This window comes from Malania oleifera, chromosome 8 (assembly GCF_029873635.1).
Source record: "Malania oleifera isolate guangnan ecotype guangnan chromosome 8, ASM2987363v1, whole genome shotgun sequence".
Lineage (NCBI taxonomy): Eukaryota > Viridiplantae > Streptophyta > Magnoliopsida > Santalales > Ximeniaceae > Malania > Malania oleifera.
This window is the reverse complement of record NC_080424.1, coordinates 81,581,173-81,596,752: the sequence shown is the minus strand read 5'-3', so window position 1 is coordinate 81,596,752 and position 15,580 is coordinate 81,581,173. Positions and strand designations below refer to the sequence as shown.

The following is a 15,580-nucleotide window of genomic DNA, read 5'->3' as shown; positions in this document are numbered from 1 at the left end:
AGATTCCATGCATATCCTTTCATTCCATGAAAATGAACATTCATGTTGCATCAAACTCCCATGCTCAAACAACACCATAATTATAAATTCATTGTTTTTGTTATATAGGGCAAGAGGGTTGCTTCTTAAGGATGGCCTAGTCAAGTTTTCTCTCAATTGGTTTTACCTGATCTTAGAGGTTACGATAAGTGGTGGTTCACATCCATTTATGGCCAAACTCTTACTCCAAGCAAAAGCACAATGCAAAAACAGATAACTATTTTTGAACTATTAAAACATAAAGCACACACAAATGGAGATAATAATGTTTTTGAATGTCTCCTACTCTGTCATTGTTAACTCTATTAAGAACAACCAATCAAATAAAAGCTATAATTTTAAAGAAAACTTCGGTTTGTAACACTTATAATTTTAAACTGTATGTTACATAATACAGTTTTATCTTTCCATTTGTTCTCGTTCATGTGAATGCCTTATTGATTAATCATTGTGATAATATCCCCATTCTCATCTCTTTTTAACCAAGAAAAACTACTCTAGAAGATTAAAGACCAGCATAATCAACCTGGTTAGAATGCCAAGCTCACTGTTATACAAGCTCATAAGCATTTTAGCTTTTAGCACTCAGGTACCAATGAACTTCTCACACCTAGTTTCACATGAAATGTATTATTGAAAGAAGAATGTAAGGAAGTTCAACAAGAGAATAAAAATTTAAAACAGAAAACAGATAAGATAAAAAAAAAAATTTGAAGAGAAAACACAAGATGGAGATTATCACTATGAAAATATAATACCTTAGAAAGAGCCAACAAGAAGAATCTGTACCATAGCCACTATTATTGGTTACTTTAGTCATTTAGCATTATTCTGTGTTATTACTATTAGTAACCATGAGTTAGTTCAATTATAGTTGGGAATTTCATTTTGTCCTTTAAAACCAGAGCAAAACAATTTGACTCCAACTTCTAAAGCATTTCTTTGTAGTCTCTGAGTACAATCTAATGGTCTTAGGCATAGACCATAGGGATTGCAAACTGATAGACACTCTGAAATATGATACACCATTGTTTGAGAACACTACAATATAGCAATCTACAATTTCAACAGAGATTTTTCAACATGAATAGTAGAAAAAACAAGAGAAGGGCATACACAAATTCCTTTGCCCACTACCCTTGCTGACACCAACATGTCAAGAGTCGAAGGTGGAGGGTAGCTATGTCAAGCATTGGGAAAAGGAAAGTAGAGTCAGAAAAGAACAGACCATGAGCACTGAACCAAGTAAAACTTAAAAGCCAAATATACATACCCTCCATACAACTTTGACAAATACGAGGACATTGATCCATAGCCATTCTCACCCATCTATTGAAGGAATGAAAACATCATTCAGATGAATACTAGGAGTCTAAAAGGAGAAAAGTTCACAAATTCAAGTAAAAAACATATTTCAAGCAAAAATCCAACATAATTATTAGCACTCCACATGGCACAAACAAACAACCAAATGTATAAAAATTCAGTAGCCAAAACCCTATACAACTTACCAGAAATAAAGCTAAATTTAGTTGGAGAAAAATGGGTACAAAGAACAAAGACAAAGGAGACATCTCATTTTATTAAAAATGGATAGCCAAAGCCTAAAATCTTGATAAATATCAGACTAATGAATAGATCTTTCATTAAAAAATTTCAAAATAATATAAAATAAATTGACAAATAAATTTGGATCACATACACGGTCTGAGAACATGCACATGCACATGTACATAAATATATGCACACATATACGAGTAGACTTCCTATTGCCTAATGACTCCCATAAAGTTCCAATATTCCAAACAATTTTACTTGCATTCCTAACTAAAATTAAAAATTAAAAATAAAATATCTACTTAAATAAAAAATACAGCAACTTATACGCACACAGATATAATTGGACCTCCTATTGCGAGAAAAGGGCTTCCTGCTATTGCAAAGCCTTTGATGGGAGAGAGGAGGGCTTCCTAGTGCGGGAGGGAGAAAATAGGGCTTTTTGCTGCTGCAATGGTGGAAGGACTCAAACAGACAGAGAAATAGATATATCATTCACACATTCATACATCATTCACACATGCAAGCGTCGATGATAGAAGGGTCCTAATAAGCAAAAGAAAAATGACCCAACAAATAGCCTTAAATTAAATTCTCCTACTAGCCAAAAAGGGAAAAGAAAACAAAATTTTCCAAAAAAAGTGTAAAAATAAAAATTAATAACGGAAAATGACTCAACTAACAAAAAATTAGAGAGTTCTGTGTTCTTCTCCTCGATTGTTTTATGATCTTTAAATTCAATTTGAAATTTTGACTTTAAGGTTATTACCTAATAATATTTTTTATTTTAAAAAATAAAATAAGACTTTTTAAATATCTTTTACAAATCTTGCCTATGTCCAGATCAATGAGAAGTTTGCACTTTCATACATGTACTCATTGGAAAAAACTAAGAAAAAATCTATGCTTACCTTTTTTAGCTCAACCTTGGGTGGTGGCCCATCATGGTAGAAGCTCGGCATTGGGTTTGCCTTAAACATCAAACTCTTTCTTAGTTGCTTAATGGCTGCCTCTCTCTTCCTAAAAAATTTAAAGACTAATGAAATCAAAGTTGACAGAGAAAGACTGACAAATTTATATATATATATATATATATATATATATATATATATATATATATATATATATCAGAAAACATCATATATGAAAACTTAAAAATTTGGAAGTGTACTTAGTATAATGTGCTATTTAATTGTATGTCATATCCAATATATGATCAGAAATAAAATGCCCTACCACTGAGCTATGGACCTGATATGAATGGAAGTTTACACGTGCACTTCAGCATTGTTCTAATATATAGTTGCATGGTACTTGAATGTTAAATATCAATATACTTCTAGAAACACTCACTTCTAAATGAATTATATAGATCAACGCTCATCTCAAAGTTTGATTGTCTAGTGTGATCTACAAATCTTAATGCTTCGGGATTTTCTTTTCTCTAACAGGAAACAGAAATATTAATTTGAAACCCCCTGTTTGTATGATAAAATGAGTAGACTACACAACCTATATAGAAAAAAAGTATCATGGAAACAGTTTGATTTTCACTATTAGAAGGAATTGCAGTTGAGAAGGCAAGAAATAAAATGTTGAAGTTCTTTTCTTTGGGCACATGGCAACCTACATTAGAAAGTCGAAATGAGCAGAACTTGGGCTTCCCCCTGCGTCCATACTTCAGCAAATATGCACCTTTCTTAAGTGCTGTAATGGCCTGCAAAACAAAATAAGGATTGTGACGATCTATAGATGTGATCTACCAGCGTATATAAATAAGCACAATCTAACAGCAGCGAGTCATATCAAGTGCATAACATTTCCCAGTCCTGCACCATTGGTGCATCAAAATATAGCAACAGAAGGGGAAACAATAGTAATGAGAATTCATAGATGTGTTGGGAATTTCACAAAAAATGCAAGAAGGAAGCAAAAATAAATAAATAAATCAATCAATCAAATTAAATTAAACTAAGAAACAAAGGAACTCGATAATTAAAAGCAACGATTGGGTTTATTTCAGAGACCATGTGAACAATATTAGGAAAGAATGCAGTGTCATCTGGTCTCATGCGTGAACTACAGAAAAATACAATGAGTGTAGATATTTCACACAGAACACAAGTATTGATATATAAAGGCAGCTACTCAGAGAACAATGCATTGAGACAAGAAAATATTTGGATTTCAGCTTTCAGGTACTCATGGATGGAAATATCACTCAGCAATTTCTGCAAACTAGAAAAACTACATACTTAGTTGCTTTTGTTTTTTTGTTCTAATAAAAAAACACCAAAAATGTGCTTCGTGTTAACATCAAGATTAAAGCTAAACAGGGTGTCATTTAATGTCATAGAATTATAGGTACTTGTAAACCAAAACAGAGCGTAAGGGCAGCAGAGCAAATAACCTGCTCGATATCCCTCTCGGGCACACTAGTTTTCTGCAAATCAGCCATTCAAGTATCAATAGCATGTGCTGCCCAACAGTAGAGCCAAAACCCATTTGAACAACCCAAAATATATCGAAATCCAAAGGTCGGGCTCCAACCTCGCTCCATAAAAGAAGTTGTCAACACTTCTGAACTAGATTACCAAAAAATCCAAACTCTCCGTTCAACCCATTCCGATAAGAAAACTAATATCTAAATTTCCAGCTCAAGAACTCCATTCAAAAGCCCTAAAAATCCAAAGTAATACAAGAAAAAACCTACCGTCACGCACACAGCCTCCACTAATCAACGCTCAGCTCCAGAACAGCTAAAACAACTTCTCCAGATTCCCCAAAAACCTAGAAATTCAAACACTCACGCATACCCCGAAAATTCGCGAATTCGCGAGCCCGAAAGCATCGAAGCATCATTGTACATCCAAACAGCAACGAAATAAGGCATTGCATTACCTACACTGCAAGAATAACTCACGAATCCACCAATACTTGCCACTCAGAACGATTCTGAGGTCGTTAAGCCGCGATTCCATGGGGTAATGCTCAGGAAAGTCCACCTGAAGCTGATAAGTTTCGTTAGCGTAAAGAGTTCCTGGTGCTCCATTCACTTCAATAACCCACCTTCGCATCGCAAATTATAAGAATTAACATTAAAGATTCAAAAATATAAAATCAGGCATTAACAATCAAAATCAGTGCAAAGTAACAGAGACAGATGCATATAAAGATAAATAGAGCTACAAAATTAAGGCAGAGAGAGAAAGAGAAAGAGAGAGACCTTGCGAGAGGTAGCGGAGGAACTGGTCATGCTTCCATCTGCAATGGCAGATGTGTGAGAGAGAGAGATGTTGACGAGGAGGACGAAGGAAAGGGCGTCGCCGCACGTAGCCCACCAGACACTATTCGAGAAGGGCGTGGCCTCCGCGGGGACAATGTTGGAGAAATAGACGGAGAGGATCTGGAGCAAAGGACGGGGAGGGAGGCGGCGAGGACGCCGACGACGGGGCACGCGCTGCCGGGGGGCCCGATTTTTGACAGAGACGTGGAGGAGGAAGAGGATGGTGATCAGGAGGAAGCAGGGCTGGAAGAGGAAGGGAGATGACGAGATGGACCTTGCATACAGGCAGATTGGGGAAAGAAGGCAAAGGAGGAGGATTGGATGGAAAGGAGCGAGGGAGATTTTGGGGACCGCGAGGGTTTTAATTTCGAGACTATTATGAGAATTTTTTAAACCGTCACAAGTACTTAAAAATAAAATTTATTTATTTATTTTAAATAAAAGAACGATTCCCTTAATGGCCACTAATAGTAATAAATATGTAAATTTTCTACTAATAGTATAAAATTAATTTTTTTATTTTTTTAAAATAAAAAAAATATTAGTGATCGTTCTCTAGATAGTAACTAATAAGAGACTAATAGTGACGAAAATCTAAAATCGTCACTACGACTATGAAATAAATTATTTTTATTTTTTTTAAACAAAAGAACTAGTAGTGACGGTTCCTTAAATTGTCATTGATAAGAAACTAATAATAACGAATATGTAAAGCCGTTACTAATACGATTAAATAATTTTTATATTTTTTTAAATATAAAAACTATTAGTGACAGTTCTCTAAACTGTCACTAATAAGGGACTCATAGTGACGATAATCCAAAATCGTCACTACTACTATGAAATAAAAATTTTTTTTTTTTAAATAAAAGAATTAGTAGTGACGATTTCCTAAATCGTCACTAATAAGGGATTAATAATGATGAATGTACAAAATCCTCATTAATATTATAAAATAATTTTTTTTATATTTTTTTAAAATAAAAGAACTATTAGTGACTCTAAATCGTCACTAATAAATGACTAATAGTGACAAAAATCCAAAACCGTCACTACTACTAGAAATAAATTTATTTTATTTTTTAAAAATAAAAGAACTAATTGTGATGGTTCCCTAAACCGTCACTAACAAATGTGCAAGACCGACACTAATGCTGTGAAATAAATATTTTTTATTTAAAAAAAAAAAACTATTAGTGACGATTCTCTAAACCATCACTAATAAGAGACTAATAATGACGAAAATCAAAAATCATCACTATTACTATGAAAAATTTTTTTTAAATAAAAAAACTAATAGTGACGGTTTCCTAAACTGTCACTAATAAGTGACCAATAGTGACGAATGTGCAAAACCGTGACTAATGTTGTGAAATAAATTTTATTTATTTTTTAAAATAAAATAACTATTAGTGATGGTTCTCTAAACCGTCACTAATAAGGAACTAATATTGACAAATGTACAAGACCGTCACTAATGCTGTAAAATTAATTTTTTATTTTTTTAAATAAAAGAACTATTAGTTACGGTTCTCTAAATCATCACTAATAAGGACCTAATAGTGACGAAAATCAAAAATCATCACTACTATTATTAAATTTTTTTATTTTTTTAAAATGAAAGAACTAGTAATGATGGTTTCCTAAACTATTACTAATAAGGGACTAATAGTGATGAATGTGCAAAACCGTCACTAATGTTGTGAAATAAATTTTTTTTTTTTAAATAAAAGAACTATTAGTGACGGTTCTCTAAATCATCACTAATAAAGGACTAATAGTGACGAAAATTCAAAATCGTCACTACTACTATGAAATAATTTTTTTTATTTTTTTAAAATAAAAGAACTAGTAGTGACGGTTCCCTAAATCGTCACTAATAAAGAACTAATAGTGACAAATGTGCAAGATCGTCACTAATGTTGTGAAATAATTTTTTTTTATTTTTTTTAAATAAAAGAACTATTAGTGACGGTTCTTTAAACCATCACTAATAAGGGACTAATAGTGATGAAAATAAAAAACTATCACTACTACTTTGAATTTTTTTTTTTTTTTAAATGAAAGAACTAGTAGTAACGGTTTCCTAAACTGTCACTAATAAAAGACTAATAGTGACGAATGTGCAAAACTATGACTAATGCTGTTAAATAAATTTTATTTATTTTTTTTAAATAAAAGAACTATTAGTGGCGATTCTCTAAATCATCACTAATAAGGAACTAATAGTGATAAAAATCCAAAATCGTCACTACTACTATGAAATAATTTTATTTTTATTTTTTTAAAATAAAAGAACTAATAGTGACGATTCTTTAAACCGTCACTAATGAGGAACTAATAATGACAAATGTGCAAGATCATCACTAATACTATGAAATAATTTTTTTAAAAAAATAGAAGAACTATTAGTGATGATTCTCTAAACCATCACTAATAAGAGATTAATAGTGACGAAAATCAAAAATCATCACTACTATGAAATTTTTGTTTTATTTTTTTAAAATGAAAGAACTAATTGTGCCAGTTTCCTAAATTATTACTAATAAGGGACTAATAGTGACAAATGTGCAAAAATGTCACTAATGTTGTAAAATAAATTTTATTATTTTTTTAAAATAAAAGAACTATTAGTGACGGTTCTCAAAACTGTTACTAATAAGAGAGTAATAGTAACGAAAATCCAAAACCGTCACTACTACTATAAAATAAATTTTATTATTTAAAAAAAAAAAAAAAAAAACTAGTAGTGACAGTTCTCTAAATCGTCACTAATAAGGGACTAATAGTGACGAATATATAAAATCGTCACTAATTGTAACGTTGTGAACTCTTAAAGTCAGGTCCGGCACGTTATACCTGATAAAATTCCTAATAATCCATAATTCATAATATACGCAGTGGAAAATATAAACATAATCTCCATATAATATAAAAATCATAACCAATAACACCAGAGTTTACTACCCCTATATAACATCCATACTATCCATCCAACACCTGCATTATCATAAATACATACCTCTCCAAACATTCAAGTATTTTCACAATCATTCCTTTCATAACTGACTTAAAACATAACGATATAAAACATAAAATATATACATCCCCAAGTATTAACAAACATATATCATTTCTCTTTATATTCCTCAAAAATGCTAAATACCATCGAGCTCCCCAAGCTCGACCTCGAAGATCTCCTGAAAAAAAAATAATCATATTCGAGTGAGACACATCTCAGTAAGGAAAGAAATAATATGTTAAACACGGCGTGTGGCTAACATGAGGTATATAAATATTATTTTAATAACATTTGTAAAGCATTTTCATAAATATTGAAATCATTCTCTGAATCTAAACAATCACATGCAAAGGTTTAACCCACGAGATTACCTAAGGATAGGAGTGATTACCCACCTATACAAGTAGCACCCCTCTACTCTGATACTCAGGCAACCCTAGGGTCACAACTAAAGCATATCAAGACACTCACCTTACTCAGTAAGCCCTCAAGTGTTAGATTAATTTCATACTTACACAGTTCAATAATAGCTTGCCGGCAAAGGTCCTAAGGATAGGGAAATCCACCCGCTCATACAAGTAGGTTTCATTTACCCTAATACGTTATGCAGCTACTGCTACATCTAAAGTTACTTGTGCACTCATCTTTCTTAGCAAGCCCTTAGGCAAAGAGTTTGCCTTGCCCAACCATAACATGTTCAACATACATAAATACTTCTAATATCATAATACATTATTCATTTCTATCATTATTCATTCATATACATCTGTTCATATTCATAGTTTAAGCATTGCATTGCATTTCATTTTACGTATTTTTTCAACATTACATCATTCACATTGTCATTTCATACCATATCATTTCATTGTCATTGCATAATATTTTCATTTCATTTTCTTCGTACTACAGCTAGTCTTTAGCCATCATCAGTTAGTTTATAGCTCATTTTAGCTGTCATCAGTTAGTTTACACAGAAGTGTGCTAGATCTACTAACATGACCGTCTTTCAGTTGTCTTACGTTTACATGGTTGTATTTAACATACACAAACAACATAATCCATTTCATATTTAATTCTTAATGTTTTACTTACTTAGCCTGCATCTCATATATTTAACATATATTTGCACATAATCTCATGTCACACAATTTAACAGTAAAATTCATACATATTCTTATAAAATATGCCAACTCACATTTAACATTTATATGTTGAAAATACAATTTCCATTTTTTTTACATAATTATCCAAAAAATTCCTTTCACTTTTTTCAATTCATTTCCACAAATACATAACTAAATAAGTGGTTTTAAGCTCAAAAATTATAGTTTTACATGGTTGACATTATAATAATTCACAACAAAACATAAATATAATATAACGTAAATTATTAGCTTTAATTTCATAAATTTTGATTTAATATATAATTTCCCCTTACTTGAATTCTCGAACTACACCGATAGGAATCCCAAACAGATGCTCGCGGCGCTCACCCAAATCCTAATTCAAAAACCCTAGTTCTATTAAATTATTCTTAAATAAAATACTATTTAAATATTTTCTAAGGTCATAATTTCTAAATTAATAGTTATACTCACAAATATAACCAATTTGTCAAATTTTTCAAATCTCATTATCGCTTTGGAGTGGGGCATATAAAATCCCAATTGAAAATTTACCTATATCAAAATGACGACAATCGCGACTAGAATCACGTGGTGGTGCCTGATCGTCGATTTAACGACAGATTTAAAGCGAAATTGAGAAATTAGGGAAAAATTATCTTACCTTAAGAATGGTGTCTATGCCACTCCCACGACAAATCTGCTATATTAAAATGTTGGTGGCAAAGTTAGGAATTCAAAGGCACTTTCCGTTTCCTGACCAGCTAAATATCCGTTGAGAAATTGGGAGGGAGAGAAGGAGACGGAGACTGCAGCAAGTTGGGCGTGTAGAAAGACTTCCAAGGGTGTGAATCTTCTCTATTCTGCAAATTCTAATTTCAATCTGGATGCTTATCATCCAGATTGATATATAGTATATAATATAATATAATATATTATAACATTATAATACTACACCCTTTTTTATAAACATATATATATATATATATATATATATATATATTCATGTATATATATTCCTTCATCCTTACATATCCATATATATAAACATATAAATATCATATACTTAATTTAATTAAATAAATTAAATTAATTTTAATTAATTTAATAATTCAACTAAATAATATTTATTTAATTAATTTATTAATAATTAATCTTATTTTATTTTATTTTATTACTTTTTTATTTTTTATTTTTTTCTTTCATACTATTCCCCTTATCGATTCATTTATTATTTTATTTATTATTATTTTTTCCTAATTATTGCAATCATTTTAACCATCACTAATACTGTGAAATATAGTTTTTTATTTATTAATACAATAATAATAGTGATGGTTTATTAACTATCACTAATAAGTTCCTTTAGTGATGCATTGAAATCGTCACTAATATCTCAAGAATCGTCACTAATATTTCTCTAGGATAGTTTTCGAGCGAAAAGTGATTTTTCGCACTTGTTTGAGCAGAGGAAAGTGGTTTTTAGTGACGAAGGTATTAGTGAATGATGGAATTTCGTCACTAAAAGTTTAGTATTAGAGACAAATTGAATTTCATCACTAATACCTGAACTATTAGTAATTGTTTTAAAAAACTATCACTAATACTGAACTTTTAGTGATAAATTTCATCATTCACTAATACCTCCATCACTAAAAACCAATTTTCTTGTAGTGGCAGTGCATGTATGTATTGTTGAACATGTGCAACCAAGCATATATAATGATAAAGCAAAAAGAAAGAAATTTTTTTTTAAAATATATTTACAAGAAATTATTTCCCATGTTAAATTTATAAGTCACCATTTAATATATGTGACACCCCGATTTTTCATACCATTTTTTTTCATATAAATAACACATATAATCACATATCGGGCACGTTAACTACTAATACCATAATACATAACCTGACCCGAAGAGGGTACCAGGTACACAGTCATCATCATATTCACAACCTAACAACATGTTAGTTTTTGTGCAACCCCAAGAGGAGGGTGAATTGGGTATTTAAAACTTTATCCCCTAAGTCTACTGGTTTTAACAACAGTATAACACAGCCTAGGGTCAGTTTATGCAATCAACAGATAAATATACACGTGCAGTAAAGTAAAGTGCAAAAAGTAAACAATACACGCAATATGTTATCGAGCTTCGGCCAAATTGCCTATGTCCCCACCTTGGCTACATCAACACAAGGATTCCACTAAAACTCACTTAACGGGTGGAGTAACACCGATTACAATCAGGTCAATTCAAGGGGCTAACCTCAACCAACACGCCTTACCAGGATAGCGCACCTAACTTTCCTAACCGAGTCTAAGCGAGTCCAAGACTATTCAACAGGGCTGGTCTCCCTCTTTAGGCCCGCGCCTGGAATACAACCAATGTGTATAAAATTTGTACACAAAAATATGCTTCTACACAAGTAGATATGTGCACCCGTACAGCTCAATCAATATTCCAAGCACGAATGATATGTAAATGTGTTTAGTGCTCTAATGTGTGCTAAACATTCAATCAAGTATAGATTATCAGTCCAGATCTAGAGTGTATATTTAAGCAAGATTTGAAACACAATATGTGAGCAATACAAGATCAGATCAGGGCTTCAAATATGCTAGTAAGTTGATTCAAACGAACTCAGCAAGATGTTCTCAATATACTAAGCATAAGGAGTGTTTGAATGCAAGCTTTGAAAAATAATTTTTGCACACAAAAATAAGGGCTAAGGTAACTTGCAATGACAATGCAAGAACCACAAGCCTCTAAACTTTCCCACACAAGATCTATTAAATAAAATCAGTGGGAGAACTTAAGTTTTACTCTCAATGTTAAAATCAACCAATAATCAAGCAAATGAGAGTATTCAAGCAAATAGAGAATGAAACACAAGCACTTTAAATACACTTACAACTCTTGGATGGTCAAGAAAAATGAAGCTTTTGAGTGTATGGGAGTAGTATAGGCTAAAATAAGATTTTGAAATTTTGAGAGAATTTGGCCTTAATGATTTTGCTAATTCTTACTAATTATGACAAATGAACAAGTATTTATAGACAAGGAGGATTTTTGACTGTCGGGGACTCAATGGGAATAATTAATTTTGTTTTAAAAGCCATTAATAAAATTAACCCAATTTACCCCATTAAAAAATCGGTAAAAAATATTTTAACCCACGAGGTTCGGGTGCCTGAATAAATGTAGTCAAAAATTCATTTTAAAATGATTTGGGTGCCTGAAGAAACGGTCGGTCAGTTGAACAAAAGTCAGTAGCATTTGTTCGTTAGTTCGAGTGCCCGGTTCCAAGTTCGGTTAACCAAACTGACTAATTCAGTTGCCCAAGTCCAATTTGAACATGATCATTCAGTCGTACGAGTAGTCAAAAAGTGCTCAGACACGAATTTGGGTGCCCGAGGGAGATACACTCAAATCAGGTTCAGGTGCCTAAACACAAAGTCAACAATATTTTGACTTATTCAGGCACCCGAGCTGTTTTACACGGCTTAGGTTCGGTCACCCGAATCCTCTCAACATTCTTCAATTAAGTTCATTTTAGCCAAATTTGATTCCCCTGATATGAAGAGTGATATGGGGACTTTGTGTACTAAAAGTAGGTATCTAAGGTCCAATTAGGGTCTATTATGAGCATACTACCTACCCTGCATGGTGCAAATTATTACAAGCCGCAAAGTATACAGTCCATTATAAATATTACATCTCAGAATGAAGAAATGAAATAATAAACACAAATACAATCTACAATTCTTCATTCTTTGGCACGAACACCGCACGCCATCATGGTATGTCTTTTAGTCCGAATACATGTGCACAATGAACCTACATGCAAACCTTAGTACAACCATCAGTACTAAGAGTATTTGTTATGATCAAAATTGGGTGTGACCTATCAGGTCAACAATCTCCTCTTTTTTGATGATGACAAATGTTTTATGCAGAAGTGGGTACAACTAAGAAAGGCTCCCCCTGACTTTATGCATAAAGATAATTAAAGCAATGGGAAATCATAAATTAGACATTGTTTTACCCATTTTTGCCTCTTCTTCCCCTTTTGGCAACATTAAAAAAGGTTAAGTGATATAACGCGAAGGTAAAAGATGCCATTTAGATACAGAAGGTACATTGGGAGGAATTTAAAAAAAAAAAATTTTGGCAGCATGTTGTTTGAAAATGAAACATTCCCAAGATAGCCTTGTACTTAAGTGACCTGTTTAGAGTTTCAATGAACAATATATAGCATATTTCAATCAATTAACTCAAACAGAATGTGCACTAAAGAAGTGAAAGTAGCATGCAGCACATTAACAATCTTAATGTTTTATACTCCCCCAAAGAATGATTATGCAAGGATGAATATTGATTTTTTATTTGGTTTTCACTCATCCTTTCAAAAATATTTTAATTTTAATTTTATCATAATCATCTTTGGTTACCAAAACAAACATGTATTCCCATAAGGTATAGTATAATGAAAACATTGTGGGCCTGATACCAATTGTTATAACTACATGGTAGAGAAGATATTAATTGTTAAAATACCACTATTTATAAAGACATGTTGTTTTGAAATGAACATGATACCAAACAAAGATTTACCAAAATGTGCACATTGATATCACATTGTTAATGTAATTTCCAAAGGATATAAAAGTGAAGGCAAAATACGTATTTATTTTCTCAAAACCTAATGATTTGAAGGTTAAGCGACTCCCCCTAAAAATATACATTTTCTTTATAAATCAATGTGAGTATAATTCAAATATTATTTTAGAAGCACAACTTCAAGTTTTAAGAAGTTTAGCACTTAGAAACGATATAGAGTTATGTGCAATAATTTTGAAAAATTTTGGCAGCATTTTGTTTGAAAATGTGATCTATCCATAAGAACCTGCCAATTTCAAAGCATCTTAAATATGTACGCACAGCCAGCTCCGGAGAATTCAAAATTTTAAAGTAAATGAGCTAAGCGTAAATATTTAAAATCCAAGATCAAATTTCATATGCACACAAAGTTTTCAATTTTAAAGGTCATTTCAACCTTTTGGGCAAATGTCCACAGAAAATTCGGCAGTATGTTGGCTGTAAATAGGACATTTCCCAAAATTTACCTGCATAAAACTGATCCTCAAACAAGTAGTATCTCAAGAGTTTAAGGCATGCGAGAACCTAAATCTACCAGCAGGCAATTCTCAATCACTGCATCCGTTATATAGGAGGCTTTCAACACAAACATGCTTTCAGTAGTATAGTCAAGTAAGCACAAAAATCAGGCAAGCCTGAATACTATCAGATATATATATGAACATAAGCAAAAAATATAATCAGCACAGGATAGTATCTGTGAGTATGTGTGGTGAGTGTGATCGGCATAACAAAATAAAAATAAAAGATATTTTAAAGTTATTACAAACTAGATGAAAGTGTATGTAAATAAAGCATAAAATAGATAAGATAAAAGCTGGGATTTATGAGGTAACTAATCCTCACAGTGCACCACTAGGTCTCCCCATCATCGAGATCATCCTCCTCCTCCCCACTCGTCTCCATCTGATCCTCCCCAATATCCTCGTCATTTAACTCTCTCAACCGCTCACCGAGAATATGAAAGTTAGCCCGCACATCGAACTGCAACTCGGAGAACTTATTATAAAGTGAGTCAAGTCTAGCATGAGCGGAGGATGCCTGCTCTGTCATGGAGGTCATCAACTCTTGAAATGACGCAGAGAGGTTGGAGATGGTGGCCGTGATCTTGGTGTTGGACGACGCATGGGGCAACTCCTACGGGATCTCCTGAGCTCCTAGGCCTCTCTCAGAAGTAGTGGGCAACCACATGTTGCTAGTGAGCTCGTATCCCATTAATTTCAGAGTGGTGGATTTGAAAATGTTAGAGGGCCTAACTTTCTTCATGGTGGCAAATGTAGTCCTGGTAATCCTCTCCCTAACAAATAGTCTAAACAAGATACCACCGTAGGGCAGTATGATCCTCTTTCCAACTGTCTTGAGAAACATCCATTGTAGGATCAGCCTGGGGAGATCTAACTTCTTTCTTGTGAATAGGCACCGCATCACAGGGTAGTCTAAATAAGATACATGGTCCCTAGATCCTGACTTTGGCAGTATATTATATGAAATGAGGTGGTGTACCACCTTTGCCTCCAATGTCAGTGATCTGTAGCTAGGTGTGTTTGTCAGGTTAGCTACAGAATTTGTCATAACAAGATTGATGAAGGTTCTTACTGTGAAATCCTGCTCACTAATCCAGGTGGAGAATGAATTAGGACAGATAAAGTCGCCACGCTGGATTTGAAACGTCTTCGCCAGATAGGAGTCATCAAAGTGGAGGTCAGTCTCGAGTACCCTAAAGTAGTAGCCCTGGCCATCTTATGCAAGATTGGTGTAGAACAGTCAGATGAGCAGAGGATACATCCCCTTGGGCTGGAAGGCGATGAACTCGTACCGCCCCTAGTACCGAAACATGTCCAGGACATTATTGAAGTGGGCTTGCATGAACTCTATGTCTAGGATTTTTCCT

The 15,580-nt window shown here is 32.9% G+C and overlaps 1 protein-coding gene across 1 annotated transcript; it reads right to left on the bottom strand.

The window, feature by feature from the left end:
- Nucleotides 1-954: 954 nt before the first annotated feature.
- Nucleotides 955-14,742, bottom strand: LOC131162771 (uncharacterized). Its single transcript, XM_058119372.1, has 5 exons — nt 14,546-14,742; nt 4,823-5,255; nt 3,227-3,313; nt 1,313-1,368; nt 955-1,219 (listed from the first exon to the last, which is right to left on the bottom strand). The coding sequence occupies exons 1-5, from the start codon at nt 14,740-14,742 to the stop codon at nt 1,096-1,098; spliced, it is 897 nt and encodes a 298-aa protein (XP_057975355.1). The 3' UTR covers nt 955-1,095.
- Nucleotides 14,743-15,580: the final 838 nt, after the last annotated feature.